Genomic DNA, 21,370 nt, shown 5'->3' with positions numbered 1-21,370 from the left:
ACCTAAACAAGCCGTTAATGTATTAGTGATTAAGAATCATTAGTAGCTAATTACTTTATTTAATGAAGAATCGTGCGATTTGAGTGGATTAGAAAGAACCTATAAATTTATCCAAATTTGTTTACTTAATTTCTTAATTACAAACTCGAACTAATCCTCATTATTTAAGGAATGAATTGGAATTGCAACTGTAACCTTTTGAAGAAATAGCCAAGCCAAGACAAGACAAGAAAAGTTCAGAAGTTGTTCAAACTCTATAACGTGGTTGACGTATTATACTTATTACATATTTTTTGTTCATTGGAGCAGGTAGAACTACAACTCAAAACTAAAAACACTTTTAACAAAAATTTGGTGCAAAAATCATTTCGCGTCGTAAGCACGGTTTGGGAAAGGCTCAGATGCTAAGAAGTGTGATGTAGAAAGCCTGACCTAACGTGTCTATTTTCACGTCTCGAAATTATTGCCTATAGGTCACACAAAGAGATCTTTACTGTTGCTCCAAGACTCACTTCAATCACTAATAAAAGAGACATTTATTGACTATCATGAAAAGTAATCTAAACTTACTATTATTAGAGGATTTGGTAAAAGACTAGTTAGTTGATTTGGTCACATTGTCTCTCTATAAATATTCCCATGCATTTGTAATTAAAATCATCATACAACAATTTGATATTTCAATTTCTCAGTCACCAATTTATAATATGGCTTCTCTTGGTCTAGTAATGTTTATTTTATCTTGTGCATTTTTCCAATCCTTTCCAGTTTCTAGTTCCAATAATTATGGTGGTCTATTCCCAGAGTTGTACCAATTCTCATGTCCTCAAGCAAATGAAATTGTAATGTCTGTTTTAGAAGAGGCAATTGCTAAAGATCCAAGAATGGCTGCTTCTTTGCTTAGACTTCATTTCCATGATTGCTTCGTTCAGGTATAAACTTTTATACACATTTTCCTATACTATACATTATATTTTGGGGTCATTCATATCATGTCTTTGGTAATTCGTTTCATATTTATCTCCCTTATACGTCTCGTCCACTACTAAAGATCTATTAAAGTCAAGGACAAATACGAGACGATTAGGGTATGAATGACTCCAAAATATAATGAACGATAAATATTGAAATGGTTAAGATGCTAAATTTGGACCTTTCTCCTCGATAATTTTTTTTAATTTTACTTTGTGTTGTAGGGTTGTGATGCATCGATATTATTGGATAAAAATAGTGCATTCAAAAGTGAAAAGGAAGCAGGACCAAACAAGAATTCTCTAAGGGGATATGAAGTAATTGATGAAATCAAAGCTAAACTAGAACAAGTTTGTCCTCACACTGTCTCTTGCGCAGACATTCTGGCTCTTGCTGCTCGTGATTCTGTTGTCCTAGTAAGCATACATCTAAACTCCAACATTTCTTTCTCATTTCATCATTTAAAGGATCGCAAATTACATTGCTCGGATTCTTCAAAAATAATTATATATACGTGTTTAAAGTTAATGCATTTTTAGAGAATCTTATATTAACCCCCTATGCAACAACATTTTTCAAAAATCTGAGTAACATATGTGTCGGATCTTATTAAGCTAGTACATTTTTAAACGATTTTACATGGATATCACAACATTTTTAAAAAGTCGGACAACATATGCATATGGATCCTCCATAGTGGTTTTTTAGAATCTTGTATATGCGTAATAATACTGACAATATTTGTGAACATGTCGAATCTTTCAAATTTAGTACATTTTTTTACATAGATTGCAATTCTTTTGTCTTTAAACAAAACTTTTACAAAGATTTATCACGTTACTCTCATATATCGTAACTGAACTTTATCAAAAAAAAAAATTCACTTGACTATATAGTAGAATATAATAATTTAGTACTAGTCAATTCAAGATTTTTGCTTATAATAATGTGTGTTGTAATAGAGTGGTGGACCATATTGGGAAGTACCACTAGGAAGAAGAGACTCAAAGACAGCAAGTTTCAACAAAGCAAATGTAAACATTCCAGCACCAAACTCAACAATCCAAAATCTTATAAACCTCTTCAATAAACAAGGTCTTAATGAACAAGACCTTGTTGCACTTTCTGGTAAGTTACATCAATTTTATACAAATCATTTAATTTTTTTTCGAAAACATGTATATATGTTTATTTTTTTAATGCCAAAACAGGAGGGCACACTATAGGTATGGCAAGATGTGTGTCATTTAAACAAAGACTATACAATCAAAAAGGTGACAATTTACCAGATGTAACTCTAGAGAAAACTTATTACAATGGATTAAAATCAATTTGTCCAACAAGTGGTGGAGACAATAATATTTCTCCTCTAGATGTTGCATCACCAATCAGATTTGATAACACATATTTCAAATTATTGCTATGGGGCAAAGGTCTTTTGAACTCAGATGAAGTGCTTCTAACTGGAAATGTGAAAAAGACCAAGGAATTGGTGAAGAGTTATGCTGAAAATGAGGCGATTTTTTTTCGTCATTTTGCTAAGTCTATGGTGAAAATGGGAAATATTAATCCTCTGACTGAGTTGAAGGGTGAAATTAGAAAGAACTGTCGTAGAATCAATTGAAAATTTTAGTTATTTACTAATGTATTAATCATGAAGTGAATATATTCATGTTTGGCACTATGGATTATGAATTTGTAAGATGTTTATTGTTGTTGTAAAATGTTATATGCTGAGTGGTTTATTTATGTATTGAATTTTGTATTTCTTTTTTTATGAAAAAAGGTTACGGAACCATTTTTAATCAAGTTTTTATTGAACATAGGTTTAGTGATAATCCAATTATTAAAATTTATAAATATCACTTATACTAATATATATTTATTATATTAATATAGAAAAAGAAAATTAAAGAAAAAATAAATATTAAACATATTATATTGTAGAAAAATATAAGTTATGGATTATATATAACAAGGGAAATTAAACTAATTCTAATTTAACTCCTATTTGGATTCCCAAAACACGAAAAAAAAAGAAGACATATTTCACCCTTTAGGCTCTGGACTCCAAATGACATATTTCTATGTTTAGTAATAATTTTACTGCAAATATTTATTTTTCGCTTAACGAAATGAATTATAATCACACAAATGTCAAAAATCTTTCTTTATTTCATAAATTATGTATCGACTCAAAATAACTCACATTAAATACTATAGTGGAAAAATCAATTTAACATAAAATATAAATTTACTTCAATTAGGCGATGCATATAGAAGAAGAGTCGATCTCTCAAGGAATTGACATCGTGGCTCTCTCAAAGTCTTTAATAGTTTTTAAGTGCGTTTAGAATTTCTTAATTTTTTTTTTAATTTAATCGTGCTGGAATCAAATTTTGTGGATCTCTGTTCATCCAATCATTCTAAGATGAAAACGAAATACACGTTAAAATGATCATTTTGAAAGTTGAAGATAAACTGAAGTGTATGTATTCAAAGAGTAAAGCTTTTTAATTATTTAGTTGATACGATCAAATTACAATGTCTATCTACGTATATTACTCTTTATTATTTAAATACACACAAAAATTAGGGTCATTATATTCAATTGACATACAAGTTATGCAAATATTTTAGTAAAGAACTGAACTGTTATGCGAAGGTTGTTTTGTGGGAATTCTAATACATGATTTATTTTTTTATTAAATGTTAATTTGGTTCCTTGTATTATATATTACTATTTATTTTATGGTTGTAATTCAACTACTATTTGTTCTCGAGGGCAATTATACTACATTCGTAATTTATTCTACCTTGAATTTCTTATTAAATTGTTATTTGTCCTTAAAGTTGTTTTTTTCTTTTTGTTCTCTCAACTTCTATTATAAATTTGCTCATTCAAACGTTATCTTGAATTAATAAAGTAATAAACCTACACTAAATAATTGTTATATGATATATAAATGATTAAAGAAAATAATTATTGACATAAAAATTTTGTTAAATTATTATTATTAAAAGAGTTGCTACAACATATCAAATAACTTAGGAAGAAGTCTAACATTTCATCTCAAATTCAAAAACATACGAAGCCATAAAATTACAAGTTTTGCAAGAATTTGATGTCAATTATTACATCATATCAACGTTTATCTTAAAAATCATTTTTTTTCTTAAAATACCTATTTAAATCAAACCAGAATGAAATAAATCCACAAAATCACAAGAAATGTGTGATTTTAAAGCCAATTGAGGCTTAATATCATTGTACAATTAAAAAAAATAATCTCAAAAACATATATTTAAATCCAATGAGTCGATTGAATTAGTAGCTTCAGATTCTTGATATCATCTCCACAAAAAAGAGAATACAAAAAATACTTAATTTTAGAGCTATTTAAAGTTTTTTTTTTTGTGATTTCTTGTAGGTGTTATAATCTTTATAATGTTAAAACAAGATATATTGTTTGAAATATTTCTCTATTGTTAATATATTATTGTATAATGTATAATATTTGATAAATAATAGTAAAATATGATTTATATATGTGTCTAAGTCATATTAATTAGTACTCTTTTAATCTTTGGAGATATATATTAGTGAGTTCACTCTTTCTTTAATTTCGTAGAGTATAATAATATTATGAGATGCTTTGCTATTAAAAAAAAATTACACCTGGGTCTAACTCAACGCAAAAATTAGATCAAAAGTACGCAAACGGACAATTCATTCCCTAACTAATGGAGACTTTTAACTCACTCTAACAATATCAAAAACAATAAACAAGTCGTTGCTAATTCATTCATATCGCTTGAAATTGTTAGGACCAAAAATAATTAGGTTTCATACGAAAGCTAGCAAAATACACTTTGAAAGACGACAAATAAAAATATATCAAAAGACACACCACGGCTTACATTTGTGCCAGCAAAAATACTATCTCATAAGTTTAGTGGTTCTCATTTTGATTAAAATTTATGCAGTGCCTATAAAGAACTTTTCTCACTTAACAAATAAGAATGAACTTTGTATATATGAATGTTCGATACACAAGTGCGCAAATTACCTAATTGAATGAACTATTTTAGCTTTATTTCTTTTAGAAAATTTGTACATAATCATCCTAGCAATTTTGTAGAACCAAAAAGCACTAACAAGTTGCAATCCCAAAGCCATGGCCTGTAAAATCATTAAAAAAATTATAATATCACCAATTTATTGTTTTGAATCAAATTTTTTTCTTAATTAAGTAGAAGAAATTGTGTATTACTAGTAAATAAATCAATTAAGTTACCTTAATGAGAATTGGATTATCAGCAAAAAGAGTCACATAAGTTAGATATGGGCCCCCTATCATCCTAGCACAACTAAAAATCACTGCAAATAAAACCTGCAAATTAAACCAAATCAACCATACATTAATAACTTAATTAAACTTTGTGTCCACTAAATTAATGTATCATATATGAAGAAAAAAAATAAGTATATCAGAAGCTACATTGTTCGTGTCAGATTCTCCAAAAATAGTATACTTTATAAAGAATCTAATACAAATACAAAATCAAAAGTGAAGAGTCTGAGCAACGAGAAGCTAACATCAGCTGCAAGATTAAAGTCAGTGTCTTTGTATCCAAGCTCTTTGAGAATTTCCCTCGTGTGTAAAAATGGACTAGAAATTTCTGTCACACACAATGCTGCTACCATTTCTGAACCACACTGCACATCACAAACATCTATTAAAGGTAAGGATTCTTGTATTCAAATCACTAAAAAAAATTAAAAAAAAAATGAAAGAGCCCATAATTTGCTTGTGTCCTTGACTTATTTAATCTCCTAATCAGTGAGACAAATAATTTCATCTTATGCCTATTGTTATATGTTAGGGACAAATAATTCCAGGATAATTTAATACTTTCTACTAATTATACTATAAAATAATGTTATATTCAGTGACGGACGCAGGAATCTCACGAAGGGTTGTCAATAGTTATAGTAAAAAAATAAAAAATAATAATAATTATGAAGCCAATAGGTAAACACACAACCTTAAAGAAACTTTTGATCGAAACTTTTTAATCACTAAGACTAAACTTTTCACTTGTGTCAAGAGGTGTTAATACTTATATATATACCATTTAAACCAAAATTTGACCTCTATATATCATGTAATTTTCCGGCAAGTGACACTCCTCGACTAAGGGTAGGTCCGTCCCTAATTACAATTAATCCTGAAATTATTATATCTTATACTTCGCGACTCTAAATCTCAAAGTAGTTAAAGATGAAAGAAATATTAAAACTATTACTCACCCATTCATAGGCAAGGCCAGCTCCAAGTCCAACAACACTCACCAAATGATGAATTAAGTTATCAATCTTCACTTGTTTGTCAAAAAGACAACATACAAAATCATAAATAAGGTACCCTACTGTCACTCCCAATGCCCTCATCTGTTCATCAAAGTTTTTCAAAAATCAACATAATTAGAACAACATTTAGCAAATTCTTGAGTTAAAATAAAATATATTTTTTTAAAAAAAGAATAATTTATTATTTTTTTATAAAACAAAAAAACATACCTGCTTGTGAGAAGATCTTGAAGCCAAAGGACAAAGTGGACAATTCCAATCTTGAACAGAAACTGAACTTAAAATAACTGCTAAAATTGCATGAATAGTTGAAACTAAACGATTGCAAAAATCGAAAGAACGATTTGGGAATAACTTTCTTGTTAATAAAAATAATGTTGTCCATGATATAACTCCAAATACTATCAAATTTAGTATTGAATCGTCCATCTAAAGGAGAAAATTAACTCTCTTGATACAAAAAATATATAAAATATAATAATAAAAATAGATATGAATAAGGAAAAAATAACACAAGAAATTAAATGTCGGCAACAAAATTCATTAAATGTATATTAAAAGTTGGGCGGTATAAGTAGACGGTTGAAATTTAATGCATTAATGTTCTAATGTACGTTAACCTACTTCTAGCTAAGAATTATATTATTTTTTTTTTCAATTTAGGGAAATTATTGGTTACCTACTATTACTAAAAATTATTCAATTTCAAAAAAATATTCAAAGGGGGAGTTTGGTTATTGTTCAATGTTTGTAATTGTGTCTATTTGTGTCACTATGTTATTGACCCAATTATTAGCTAGTAAGAACAAACAGGCCCATAATAGATACACTAACAGGCCCAAAATAGCAATTTACAAAGAAAAAAAAAAGACGTAAATTACATAAATCACATAGTTTTGATATGAAAGTATAATTTATCCTTAATAAGTTTTTAATTACATTAATCCATTAAAAATTAAAAAATCAGGATACAATAATTGAAGTTCGGATACATTAAGTACCGTCTCTGATAGATTAATATATAGTTTGGATACATTAAAAACTAGCTCAGGTACATTAAATATTGGCTTAGATACATTATTATGTAGCTCACATACATTAAAAACTAGATCGGATACATTAAATACTGGCTCGGACTAAAGAAATAAGGAATTTTGTAATTTTTTAAAAAATAATCAAAATAAGTAAAATAAAAGTTATATATTTCTGTAATTTATCCAAAAAGATAATATAGAAGACTTTTAGTCAAATATGTAACATATTTTAAAAAATTTGAACCATAATATGTATGTAGTTGTCATAAATATTTGAAAAATTATGAAAGAGACATTTGCTTTATTTCAATTTCGACGAAACCTTTATCAAGACAAAGTTTCTTCATAATTAAAAAGGGTCATTAGTCAATTGAACCCTCAAGCTTTTTAAGGGGGCAAAGCGTATTCATATTTAATTTTGATATCATTATTTAATTTGTGTTTATTTTTAAAAAATTTCTATGTGTATTCACATATTTTAATGTCTGAAGTTAGTTTTGACAAAATCTAACTTTAAATATAATATCAAAATTTTCATATAATTAAACTTCAAAGACGATGTATAATTTCAATTCGATCCTCGATCTCGATTTCTAAAGTACTAAGTGGAATAAGACTTGTTTGAGTAGAATAGAAAGTTGTGTCTAGTAACGTCACATAGCACATAGCTAAAGATTTGATTAAAAAGTAAAATTGAAAAGCAAAGTGAAAAGGAGCAAATTGTACTTTGGATTTCGTTTCAAGTGTGGAGTTTGTGTTTGGAATTTTTTCTTCTTCATTTTTCTTTTCTAAATTAACAATTTAACACATTCGATGAAATTACTAATATAAGTAATATAAAATTTAATCGAATATTACTAATATAAGTAATATAAAATTTAAAATAAAGTTATTAAATTTAATCGAATTCATAATATACATAACTATATCAAGAATTTTAGCAATAAGAAGATATATTGAGGTCACTACCTAATTAATCACACTCCATTAGTGTAGCAAGAAAGGCATAAAGGGATTTTCACTATTGAGATTTGATTTAAACATTTCACTTTTACTTTTACTTGTATTAGAAAAGGCTTGTTCAACATGCCTGTTTCATCACATGTAAGGGTGTTTTTGTTTACTTATATTAGAAAAGGCTTGTTCAACATGCCTGTTTCATCACATGTAAGGGTGTTTTTGTCTTTTTAGTAATCAGATATAGCTACGTGTCATGTTCCTGTTACTTCAATGTACAACTGTGTCTTGCTTCAACTTTGAGATTTTACTTCATAGCTTGCTCACAAAATGTCTCTCCTTTCTCAAGCAGTCATTCTAGGTAAGCTTCTATGTTTCTTTGATTTTTTTTATCTTTCTGTTTTACTCAAATTGAAATTGCATTAGAAAATATTCCCCAATTTTATATTTAGTTGACCAAATTTGATATGGGTGTGTTAAATTTTCCTCTTTTTTTTTTCATTTGGGTTTGTTGCTGATATTAATTTTTTCTTGTACTTTTCAATAGTTTCAATCATTGTGCCTTCAATAGGATCTGCAATTAGTCATATCAAAATTTGAGTTTTGGGTACGTCTGCTGATGCTTTCTTACTTTTTCGATTATTGTTGTACATTAGATTACTCTATGATTTTGGTAAAACCGTGACTGCACTCTTTTTACAGGGTGAACGAACTTGTTGTTCTTATGTTTCAAGTTTTCTAAAGCTTAGCTCTCTTCAATAGCTGGCCCTAAATATTTTTGCTATCGTGCAGTAGTCGATTGATAAATATAGTGATAAAATTTTATGTTTTCGAAGTCGAAACTGAACTTCTCAGCTGGTTCGAGCCCACGGGTCTTTTTTTTTTCCTACTGGCACCATGGTAACTATGGTAACTGTGTGAAGTATAGGAAGTTGATTTTTTGGTATGTGTGTCTTATTTCCGTAATTGCTTTGATTTTAGCCACCAAGATTAAGCATCTAACTTGAATGATATTCATTCTGTTTTGCAGATTTAGAAATATGTAGGTGGGATAAAAATTTATGTAATTGTCTAGACTGATCTGTTGATATTTTCTTGCTTTATCCCAAGTTTTAATATGTGTGATTCTAATATTGTTCTTGAGCGTGTTCAGTTTCCTCGACTTTTGTAAGTGTAACTTAAAAGTTATAGCGATTTCATAGAAAAGCTAGCTATACAAATTATCAAATTTTTGATAATATATAAACGCCAACGAAAAAAAATAGGTTGGCAGAGTTATATAAATTGATGGCACCCAAAAAAGGAAGGTTTTCTTAGTTCGACAACTAGGAAACAAAGATGAACTAAAAAGGTATCGTCAAGCTGACAGTATAATTTTGTCACCTTCTGAAGCGACTGACCTCTTTCTGTGGCAATCCTAAGATTGAAAAGTGAGAGAATGAACTTTATGTGTCCTAAATCCTCATCACTAACCATTTCCCTCATCTTTGCATTTCTTGATCGGTCGCTTAAGCACATATCCATCTTGTTCGTCCTCATATCTCTCTCTATAAATACCATTGCTATATTTTTCTTTTTCATGGATCGATTCACTTATTTTCAGCATAGTAAGATTGATTATCTTTTTAAATATCTTGAGTATCTTTTTAAATATCTTGAAACTAAATCATAAGATTTGTTAAATTTGCGATGATTGTATGGTTCCTAATTTGTATTGACCAGTGTTCTAAATTCTGTCTACATGTTTATCTGAAAAAATACGACGTCGCAAGGCTTTGTTTTAGTTGCCATATTATCAAGTTCCTTCTAAGTTTTGTGTATCGGTCAAATTTGTATAGAAGACGAAATCGAGAAAATTTAAATTTTTTTCTATCTTAGGTCCAACAGAGATTGTATTGTCTTTAGGTGTTCTGTTTATCCGTCATGAAAGTTGAAAGTGACTCTTACTATTCTTGTAGTTAGTTGTAAGAAAATATTGCTTTGCACACACGGATTTCTGGAGATGCAAATGATGTACATAGTATAAGCTTTCTTTATTGAACAACAGCTACAAGCGACTATCGCAACTCTGTTCATGTTCACATGCAGAGACTTTCTTGGATATGTTGTGCAGATGTCAAACAAAAGAGTAAGCAAAAACTAACAAATATATAAAATTTTCTTATTTCCTTTTTATACCTTAACAAGAAGTGCATTCACATAAAAGCAGTGGTACCTAATATTTTTAAGTCTATTTTATTTATATATTCGATATGATCTTCAATTTACTTATATATATACACGATGTATTGCTTAAATTAGAAAATTTTCATAACAAACATTAGTTGCTCAGTGCACTGATTATTTTTCGAATTTGTGGATGTAGAATTTCTTGGGGCCAGGGGTCGATTTTCCAGTTGGAAATGTGTCGGGTTCTTGTTCTTAGTGTAGTGCCCGGCTTTCTTAGCAACCAAAGCTAGCTTACTAAGTTAGTTTACTTTTTCATTTTGAAAAAAGAAGGCGAAGGAATTTTTCCTTGATTGCAAGCTTAACTTAATGTTGTAGCAACAATATAGTGTGTTGATGAAATGAAAGATGGAAACTACCTTTTAGGTGGTAATTCTGTGATGGGTATTAATTAAAAAAAAATAAAAAATGTTTGATACTTGTGCTGATTTTGTCAAATGCAGGCACAAGACGAGAATACCAATCAAGCGATTACTGAAAAATACTTCTACAAAAGTTAAGCAAGCCAGCTAAACAGACCATCAAATTGAAGTCAGTGTAAGTTCAAAAGGTGTTCTCCTCTATTTCTCTATTTGTCTTAGTAGTTATACACTTTTATAGGTATGTTCAAAACATGTATTAATCTTCTCTCATCACAATTTGCTTATATTTTTAGGCATTTCTCAGCATTATATATATTTCTTGCTCTTCTTACTGTCTCTTTTGCTTATAATCATAAATTTGTTCTTTGCTCTCAGGCTAGCAAGAAAATTACAGATGCTAAATTTGCTAAAAAAATTCAAGTTGTATTGAAGGAGCTTCAAAAAGCTCAGAGGCTTGCGGCTGAATAAGATACATCACATTCACCTTTCATTCCACAAGTAGTTCTTCCTTCTAGGTAAATGATGACCATAGGTTATACTTCACTGGAATTTATGTTAATTTTTCCCTAATATTGGTTACTTGTATGAAGTCCTTTCTCTTTGATTTCAATTAGTATGTTCAACTGGGCTCATGCTCTGGAATGAATGTGTTTGGGAAAATTTAGAAAAAATAGGAGGTAAAAAGTATCTTCTCTTGAACGAGGCACTAAAAATTCATGTTAGTGGGATTGTCAATATCAACTTTGATTTCTACATAAGGCTTTTGTTTAAAGACTCCAACATTATTGCCGACTTAATTAGTGAATTTTAAGTTCAACTAGGGATATAACGGTGGTTGGTCAGTAAGAAAATCCTCAATTAAGAGTAAGAAACTCCTTAATCAAGATGAATGAGACCTTTCATGGAAGTCATAGTTGGACTCTACATGGCTACATTCTTAATTATGTCATTTGTTTTCTTTGGTTAGCCTTAAAATACATGTTGAAATGAAATATTCTGATAATGGCTGATGTTATCGCTGACTCGCTTATCTAATATCATTATCTGCATAATTCTATGCTAGCTATGTCACCACAGAATTTGCAACCTTCTCTTTTCTTTCCGAAGAAAATGTTCTCAAGGAATCCATCCATAAAAACATTCAAGGAAAGAACTTTTTGAAAGAGCAGAGAATTAACTTTATTTAAAAATAAAGAAGAGAACACTGAAACACAACTCTCTAGCGTCTTTAATTTTGTTCAGTTTTTTGGGGGTAAATGTGATAAAAATTTGATTTTTATTGAACTATTTGATGAAAGAGTTGATTTTATGATGTGGGATTGTTGTCGAATCGAGTTATATCAATCTTCTTGGTAATTTCGCAAATACTACTGTTATTAAGTTAACTGGTAATTGCATTGGCTACGCTGATGCTTCTCTTGATAAGGCTAAGTTCAACAAACCTAGAAGCTTTGCTGTTGATTGAAAAGGGAATATTTATGTTGTTGATATGAAGAAACGTGTGCAATTAGAAAGATTAGCAAGTCAGGTATCTAGATATAGTTGTGATATTTTCTTATTTTGCTATTTTGTCTGGTCTTACTGATTGTGTTTGAGCTGATATAAGTGTTTCCTATTAAAAATATTATACTGAAAATTCATATCAGGGTTTTGGTTGGGGTGTAAAGTTGAAAGACTACAATAGTTGGAAAGTTGGAGTCAAGGCTTGGTGTTTAGTGATGCTTGTAAGTTGTAAGCATGCAACTGTGAAAATAACTTTGATATGTTTAGAGGAGCAAGTAAAGAATGGCATGCAAGGGAAAATGTAGAAAAGCACCCACTGGACACTTCCCGTTCTTGTAACTGGAAAATAGTTTCTGTCATGGAGTTCCAGGATGAAGAATTTGAAAAAAAAAATTGTATTACATAAAGATTATAGAGTGATTATTCGCAACAAGAAGAAAACATTTATATTATGAAATAAGAAAATAAGAATAAAATAGAAATAATAATATAATATTAAGGAGAGAGAAATAGAGAATTGGTTATCTGAAAATATAGAAAACTCTATATTTGAAGAGTAAAATAGAAAATAAGGTTGAAGACGCCCTAAGCGAAACACTAATTCTACATTTGGAGAAGGTGGAAGATGTTGAGTTGAAACTCAAAAGGTCTATATATATTTCAATCTTGTAAAGTTTAAGCATGGTTGTTATTCCATTATTTGTGTTGTCGTATTCTGCTCTTACAGAAGGTTGTTTGTACATGAATCAACCATCATTGCCACAACTCGGACAAGCTAATTAAAGTATGTGAATTCTCACAATGCTAAATTTATTATCCGTGACTTTTGAACAATGTCTTAAGCTAACTTACTACTTTACTTAAGGGTCCTATTGGTGTCGACTGTGAATAAGATAGACTTTTTTCCAAAACAACTTGTACACATTGAGTTGCTTCTTTTCTTGGTGTTGCTCCCATCGCTGAAAGATCCACTGAATTCTTTAGGTAGTACTACAGTTCATAAAGAGTGGAGAATAAATGCACGCACTAAGTTGCATAAATAAATATTCTACTTTAAATCTAAAATCATTTTTCCTCTTCTGTAGGTACATTTTCTAGGTACTAACACTGAAAAGAAACTAAAATGTAGCAGTATGTGAATAGTATAGGATGTAAACATCCTATGTAAATGTAGCCACAACTACAAACAAATGATTGGCAACCATTTATATAAAGTTTGTTTGTGCAATCAACTCGCAAAAATTTAGCCTATAAACGTCGTTCATAGTCCATAGATACGTACGTGCGCAATTTAACTCGCAAAATTTTTTGTTGGGCCCGTGCTTACAGGGGCCATCACTGCCTAGTATCAACATATATATTGTACCTAATGGTACTTATGAAGATCAGACTCTTTTAATTAAAGTCACAATTACATCATTTCAACTTCTACGTGTCATACTGCAATTTGTCCTCAATAACAATGATATCATATTAATTATATCAAAATTATATTGGACCACTCGTGTGATCTATATAGAAATATGATTAGAGTGAGAAGAATTTAAGATAATTTTTACCTCTAACTAATAGAGGTACTTTAGTAGAGTAATTCTATTTTTTTTAATGGATACGAAAAATCTAAAAAGATTAATTAAAATGATATAGAGGGAGTAGTAAATATTTTTAGGGATAAACTAGAGGAAGATTCTACGATATTCAGAATTCATCTGGTGTACCATATCTATTATGATAGACTGATAGTCCGTTCATTTCTTTTCTTTAAAATATAAAAACCATTTTTTAAAACTAAATAAATAATTAATTCTAGTTGCATGTCTATATCGCGCCTTCCAACCACAAAAAATAACTTGAACAAGAAGTATACTTTAGCTTAATTAAATGTTTGTTGATTTCAAATATTATCCTTTATAACATTTAATATTTGATAACTCTCCAAAGTTGTTTTAATCTTTTCTTAAGTCTAATTAGGGCTTCATTAATGATGTTGTCTGACAACAAAATGACAATCAAAGTTTTTTCATAGCGAACTAATGAGCCTACCTTCATAATTTTTCATTTTGCTTAATTATAATACTCATATTAAAAGGATCATACTCTTAATAATATAGTAACATCTTTGTGATATAGTGATAAAATATCCACAATTATAGAGGATAATTTCTTCACTTTATATACTTTTCATCTAAAACATAATTTTTTTTGTCTTTCATAAAAGTGCTTAGGTCATAGTCAATTTAGACTAAACATGTATGGGCCAAAGTGTCATTATTAGTAAACCCTCTAATATTATAAACTATGTTTCCAACTTTAATTTTAATCAAATTGTTGCAATCATGATATAATTCCAACTAATTAGCTCCTACATCTATTGGAGCTGATTTGTCATTATTTAATTAAACAACACTTGAATTTGCATTTCATTTTTTTTGAACCAATAAAATTTGTGTTCATTTGATCATAAATTGGATTTGACAATAATCTCCATTTTAGTTCAACTTTATAACCTAACCTAATTATTATTTTTTTTGAGATATATAAGCAATAATGTAAAATAAAATACTTCAACGAATCAAATTCCAAAAGCCTAGTCCTACTCGATATTGACACTCACAAATGAAAATTAGGAGAGGGAATGAGATTAAATACCTCCATAGTCGTAGTCATAAATGTATACTATGCTATTTGTGTATCGATCTATACAGTATTATAACAAATGTGTTATATTCTGTCTGGAGAGTACATTTACAGGAGTGATTCAAAAGAATTGATTGATCTTATCCAGACTTGACATGCCGTATAGAAATTTAATTTCTTTGAAGCACAAAATCATGGACCCCACATTGATCAAATTTTAAAAACAAATGATCTTCATTAATTTAATCTAGACACTTATAAAGATCAAAACAATTTTCTAATCTAAAAGACAACTAATGGATTAAGAAGTAAATTGGAATTTAAAGTGAAAAATGGAATATGCTTGTGTTTGGTTTGGGGAATTAAAAGATCTTTTTTCACATCCCACCAACTAATTCAGAATATATAGCATGAAAGGCAACAAAAAATTTCATTAAAATATTTTTTCAAAAAATCATAAGTTAAACATTTCACAATCAAATTACCTAACACTTGAAGATTGTCTGTTTCATCCATTATAACATAATATTATGTTGAATATATTCCAATTTACGTGGCGTAATGTTGTTGGTTCTCAATATTATTGATATGATATGATCGATTAGAATAATTGAATCATTTTTGTCTAAGGAGATAAGGTTATATTAAGAAGAATTCAAGATGATGTGCTATACATTTGTGTTACGTTCAACTTCTTTAATTTCAATAGGTGACTCAAAGAAGAAAATTGATGATGCGACGTAAAAGAAATTAAACTTCAAAATCTACGATATATAACATAAGAAGTGATCAAAAGGTAAAATAAATAGAAAAAGTTGTTATTTTCTTAATATGCTAAAGTGAAATTCTATTTGTACTATAGTAGTGTACAAAGTAAAAGTGATCTCAACTAAATATGAGCAATTATGCATGCTAAGTGCATCTTTAAGTCATTAATCATCATTACTAGTTTTCCATTAGGGAGAAGCAATGTTAAAAAAAAAAAAGGATCAATTAACTTTTGCTTTACTTTGGCATCCCTTTAATGATGGTAATTAGAAGCTGGAAAGCAGCTAATTAAATTTCTCTAAAAGTAGATTAGACTTAATATCATAACTTGTGCACTAATAATGCATCTTCATGTCTACTCAATTAAGATGAAAAAAGAAATAAATTAAAATGCAAAAGGAATTATTTAGAAATTAAATTAATTTTAAAACACATACTCGGTCACTGAAACCAAAGAATCATTATAACTCAAAGGAAAATATTTTTTTCTTTTTTTTATATGATTTTAATTTGACATATATTGATTAGTTAATAAATACTTCTACAGCCCAAGTGAAAACTAAAAAATTACTTCGACTGTTTCAAAAGAATAATCTAATTTTCTTTTAGTTTATTATTAATAAAAATGATATTTTTAGTAATATTTTAATTTTAACTTTTCGTATGATATATTTAAGGTCACAAAATTAAAGGTTATTTTGATACATTTAACATAATTATAATTTAAAATTAAAAAATTAAAAAGTTTTTTCTTTTTTTAAATACGATTCCAAATTAAACTAGGTCATTTTTTTAAGCAAAGAAAAATAATTGATTTGATAAATATGATAATCAAACATTTGATTTAAGATGATAATTGATGCATCCAATGACGTTTGCATCGAAGCAGTAACTATTTTTTCATCTTTATTCAAAAATCTCGAACGATATATTTATAATTTTTAATGTAAAAATTGTTGAAATGAATATAAATATTTTTTAAAAAAATGATGTCGAGTTCATGTGGTACTCTTTCTGACTCCTATTAATGATGGACAAGGTTCTGCAAGATTTTGAATTAAACATAGATATCTTTCATTTATTATATAGCACATGGTTTTGGTATCCAGGAGTTCTATATTAACTTAATTTATTGAATGAAAAAAGTACAGCAAAAAACTATAAATAATACAATCAAACTCCATCGTAATTAAGTTCGATTATTTTCTATCGTATAGTATAAGTTTTTACTTTCAGTAAAGTATTTTTTGTTGAAAAATTATATTCTAAGTCTTGAATTTAAAATTTTTTATCAGAAAAAAATATTACATCCCATTCTTTAATAATATATACCATCGACTTGTATCTTTAATTTTAATTATTATTATTAAGTGACAAAAGCACAAAAAGAAAACACATGCCAAATTATCTTCAATTTGATGGGAACATAGAGTGTAGGTATATTTTGTCAATCTTCATCTTTGTACTTTTCTAGCAAAAATATATAAGGCGCCTGTAACCGTACTTGTTTGAATCTCAAAGTATTATTATTTACCTTATTTCGATTTATGTGATATTATATTAATTTAATGTATTTTTTTCATTTAATTTGATTTATGTGATATTAGATTAATTTAATATATTTTTTTCATTTAATTTGTTAAAAAGAAAATGAAAGTAGAGAAATATTTTAGATCTTTTGACTTAATATTTATAAAATTATAATTTATTTGCAATTATAAAGTTAAGACACATATGTTTTGAACATACTAATAATAAAATATACTCCATTAATCAGGACAAAATCGAGTATGATATTTGATATTGCTTAAGCAATTGCTATTAGAAAGGCTTTTGAATAATACATTTCATAATGAATGAAAAAATGTTGTCAATACGATTCAAAAATGAATATATAAAAGAAATAAGAGCGAGACCTAAATATTTGATCATATATTATATGATGTTTGAACAATATGGCTCATAAATTAATTATTTTTCTGTTTCTTTATTGAATGAGATCTTTTCAATGAAGATTTTTAAGAAGTGCATTTGGATTATTTGGAGAATTTCTTGCAAAAATAATACAAGTATGAAATAAAATCAAGAAAAAACATTGTAGTACAATAAAAACAACTTGCATTTATTAAAAATATATATAATAAATAGAAAAAACATAATGCAATCACAACCATTCATTCCAATATATCATCATCACATGATCCCATTTTTTTTTTTTACATTGCCCAAATAACAGTCAACTAATCCTCTTTGACTGCTCAAATTTCACATTAAACTCATTCTAATACTCAAATCTTACTATTAATAATAAAATAACCCAATACCAAGCCTTAATTAAACACTAATACTGATATAACATATCAGAAGAAGCCATAATTGGCTGATTAACATACATCGAATTCCATGGATTCATCTGAAAATCCTCTTGATAATAATTATTGTTATTTGAATTATTGATGTAAGTGAGGATTTCATTAAGAGATTGCAACCTTTGAGTTAATTCCATCATTTGTGCTCTTAAAACAGAGTTCTCTGCTTCAACATTACCATATTGTTGTGTTGTCATGGTGATGCTGTTCAGAATGTTGCTGTTTTCTTTCTTCAATTGTGTAACTTGACACATCAAATCATCCAAATGTTTCTGTTTTCTCATTCTTGATCTTCTTGCTGATTCGCGATTCGATTGCATTCTCTTTCTTTTCCTTTCATCAACCACCATGAAAACTTCATCAGAAGCTGAATTGTTTGGAATCTGAGATGAATTACCACTAGAAGTAGCCATTTTTTTTTATGTACAGATGATGGGAGAAGTACTAATTTTAAGTTTTTTAAGGTATGCTAAGCAAAATTATAGATGAAGATTTTTTTTTTTAATATTCTGAGAAAGTGTAAAACCAGTAGAGGAAAGAAACAGAGAAAGATTGAACAAGATGAGTTCTGCGTCTAAGTGATGAACTGATTATATAACCAGAACGAAGGATTTCACTAAGAACTGGAGACATGAATCTGGTACATCAATAAATATTTCTATTTAGCATTAATTTTTTCTTCTTTTTTTCACAGATCTTTAATGGGTTTCAGCAAGAAAGAGTAAAAACCCAGAAAACAGAGCAGGAAAAATGGAGTAAAAAATTGGATCTTTTAGCCACAAAGATTGAAAAACCCAGAAGAGAAAAGGTTAGATCTTTGATGGGTTTCAACTCAGAACAGAAAAAGGTTGGATCTATAATGGGTTTCAGCCAAAACCCAGAAATCAGAGGTTAAAAGGAACAGAAATTGTGAAAAAAGATTGGATCTTTGATGGATTTTAGCCACAAAGACAAAGAACCCAGAAATCAAAAGGGCTAAAAAAGAGGAGAAAAACAAGAAACAGAACAACAGAAGGAGAAAAACTCAAAAACAGAGTAAGCAAATGGGAAAAGGAGAAGAAGAGGAAGGAATTATCATTGAGATTGTGGGTTAATTTAAAGGCACAAAAAGGTAAGCAAGAGAAAAAATAAATCAATAAGAAAATAATTAACAAGTGGGTTGGTGGGGTAAGGGGGGTGGGGTGGGTGGGAAAAAAGTGAAGGAATCTTCAAGGAGAGTTGATTGTATATTTATTTATTTTTAACTGAAATTTTGTAGGGTGAAGATAAAAGTTTTTTTATTTTTTTATTAATATTAAAATTCGATTAATTTAAATTTGTATTATATAACTCTCGCTTGATAGGAAACGCTCTTCATTGATATGCTTTTTCTATTTAAAATTTAAGTTTAAAATTTATAATTAAAAATAAAATAATCTCATAACAATAGTTTCGGAGATGAAAGATGAGACACAAATGTACAATTCCAGCTGTGTGTGTTGTCTATTTATGAAATCAATGAATGTAAAAGTAGTGCAGAATCTGACGTATTTTAATTTTATTTTGCCTTGTTTTCATCACCCCACACCCCTTGTCTCTTTTTCATTTTTACTGTTATGGGAATTACTTTTTCTTGTCTCTTTTTCATTTTTACTGTTATGGGAATTACTTTTTCTTTTTTTACTTTAACTAACTTTGATGAGTTAACTGAATGTTAAGGGGATAGTGACAAAAATTCGTGATAAAATAATAAGTATTTTTTTATTAAATTGATTTGGAATTAATAAATAAGTGAATTAATAATTTATTTAAAATATAAATTAAATGTATTAAACTAGTTGAGTTTGATTTTATAATTATAAACCTTCTTCCTTATATATGGGAAGTATAAGTATATGAATAAAATGCAATAAATATATTTTTCTATTAATGGTTTACGTCTTTAATGAATGTAAGCATATAAGATAGTGAAATTCAACTTAAAATTAAATGTTAAATTGGTTTCATATATATTCTCTCAGTTTTATTTTATTTATCCCTCGTCAACGTGATACCTCCTCACCGTAACAAAATATTTATTTTATTAAATTAATCTTATTAATTGAGTTTTAACATATAATTTTCATCAGACATACCCTCGTGTTAACAAAGTGACAGTTAAGCTAAGTACTAATTGAAAATTTACTGTAGTTAATAAACAACTTAATTAATTGTATATTAGTCGTTAATACAGTTTGACAAGGACGACCATGGAATAAATTAATACACCCTATTTATTTAATTATTTGAAAAAACTTATAGTGCCATAACAATGCAACTGAGAGAATCAAATTATTTTAATACAATTAGAGTTTAGACCGTCATTAGTTGGATTCCTGCAATTATAATATTTTTATTTACATGCATCAAAGTATTAAAAGGTAAATTAGTGGGATTTGTGTCCTTAAATATTAAATCGATCAAATTTAAATTGTAAATATACACTTCTTCTTCATCTTTTTTTTTTCTTTTATCTATTCGATTTTAATTTTCAGTCTTTCTATCTTTAAGAATACAAATAAAAATAATAATAGATCAAGGTCACTATTATTTGATATAATTGTAGAATATAATCTAAGATAAGAATTTATATAAAGTTCAATAAATACATTAATGAAAATGCAAAAAAAATATAAAATTAAAAAAAGAAAACCCATGAGTGGGAACTTTTAGAGACCATTCATAACTATTTAAGATTTATGAAGATCAATGAAATAAAAATAGAGAGTCCCACCATTCAGCTATGTTGGTGAAAGGTCCTATTTATGATGAGAAGTCACGTTATATTAGTTGTTGATGATTAATATCTTTTTCATTTTAATTTAACTGTCTTAATTCAACTTGATACAATTCATAAAATTTATATAAAATTAAAGAAATAAAAAATTTACTCTCATAAAATTTTAATCTTAAATAAAATACATTAAAATTTGACTCGTCAGTAATTGATAAAATCTTTATCAACGAGTCATATTTCAATGGAGCGTATATTAGATATTAGTAATTTTATTTATAGTATTTGAATCGTGTGATTTTAAAATAAACGGTGAGAATATATTAGTGTAACTTATCAAATAAAAACGTGTTTTTTTATTTGGGGGTAGGGGACCTCCATTTTGCCCTTAGCCCTAAGTCTTGATTGAAATTTTA

General features: G+C 28.1%; 3 protein-coding genes and 1 long non-coding RNA gene across 5 annotated transcripts; 2 read left to right on the top strand and 2 right to left on the bottom strand.

Moving 5' to 3' along the window:
* Positions 1-377: 377 nt before the first annotated feature.
* On the top strand, positions 378-2,722 carry LOC101268099 (peroxidase 9). The gene is made up of 4 exons (XM_004238239.5): positions 378-932; positions 1,197-1,388; positions 1,935-2,100; positions 2,184-2,722. Exons 1-4 carry the CDS (start codon positions 708-710, stop codon positions 2,594-2,596), a joined length of 996 nt encoding a protein of 331 aa, XP_004238287.2. The 5' UTR covers positions 378-707; the 3' UTR covers positions 2,597-2,722.
* A 2,251-nt stretch (positions 2,723-4,973) lies between these two features.
* LOC101244578 (uncharacterized) lies at positions 4,974-6,958 on the bottom strand. Its single transcript, XM_004238245.5, has 5 exons — positions 6,557-6,958; positions 6,287-6,427; positions 5,573-5,692; positions 5,271-5,366; positions 4,974-5,155 (listed from the first exon to the last, which is right to left on the bottom strand). Exons 1-5 carry the CDS (start codon positions 6,773-6,775, stop codon positions 5,039-5,041), a joined length of 693 nt encoding a protein of 230 aa, XP_004238293.2. The 5' UTR covers positions 6,776-6,958; the 3' UTR covers positions 4,974-5,038.
* Positions 6,959-8,523: 1,565 nt separating this feature from the next.
* LOC138348357 (uncharacterized) lies at positions 8,524-13,648 on the top strand. 2 transcript variants are annotated; one of them, XR_011220923.1, is made up of 5 exons: positions 8,524-8,698; positions 8,885-8,944; positions 10,296-10,465; positions 11,007-11,100; positions 11,301-11,388. It is a non-coding gene; the product is annotated as an uncharacterized lncRNA (long non-coding RNA). The 2 variants fall into 2 exon arrangements; XR_011220922.1 differs by lacking the exon at positions 10,296-10,465 and adding an exon at positions 13,514-13,648 and having other exon boundaries at positions 8,525-8,698; positions 11,301-11,440.
* Positions 13,649-17,928: 4,280 nt separating this feature from the next.
* On the bottom strand, positions 17,929-19,366 carry LOC101246243 (bZIP transcription factor 11). Its single transcript, XM_004238251.5, has one exon. The coding sequence runs from the start codon at positions 18,613-18,615 to the stop codon at positions 18,175-18,177; it is 441 nt and encodes a 146-aa protein (XP_004238299.2). The 5' UTR covers positions 18,616-19,366; the 3' UTR covers positions 17,929-18,174.
* Between the last annotated feature and the right edge of the window lie 2,004 nt (positions 19,367-21,370).

Source organism: Solanum lycopersicum, chromosome 4 (genome assembly GCF_036512215.1).
Source record: "Solanum lycopersicum chromosome 4, SLM_r2.1".
Taxonomy (NCBI): Eukaryota; Viridiplantae; Streptophyta; class Magnoliopsida; order Solanales; family Solanaceae; genus Solanum; species Solanum lycopersicum.
Note: the sequence above shows the minus strand (reverse complement) of the source record. Positions and strands in the feature narration are given on the sequence as shown.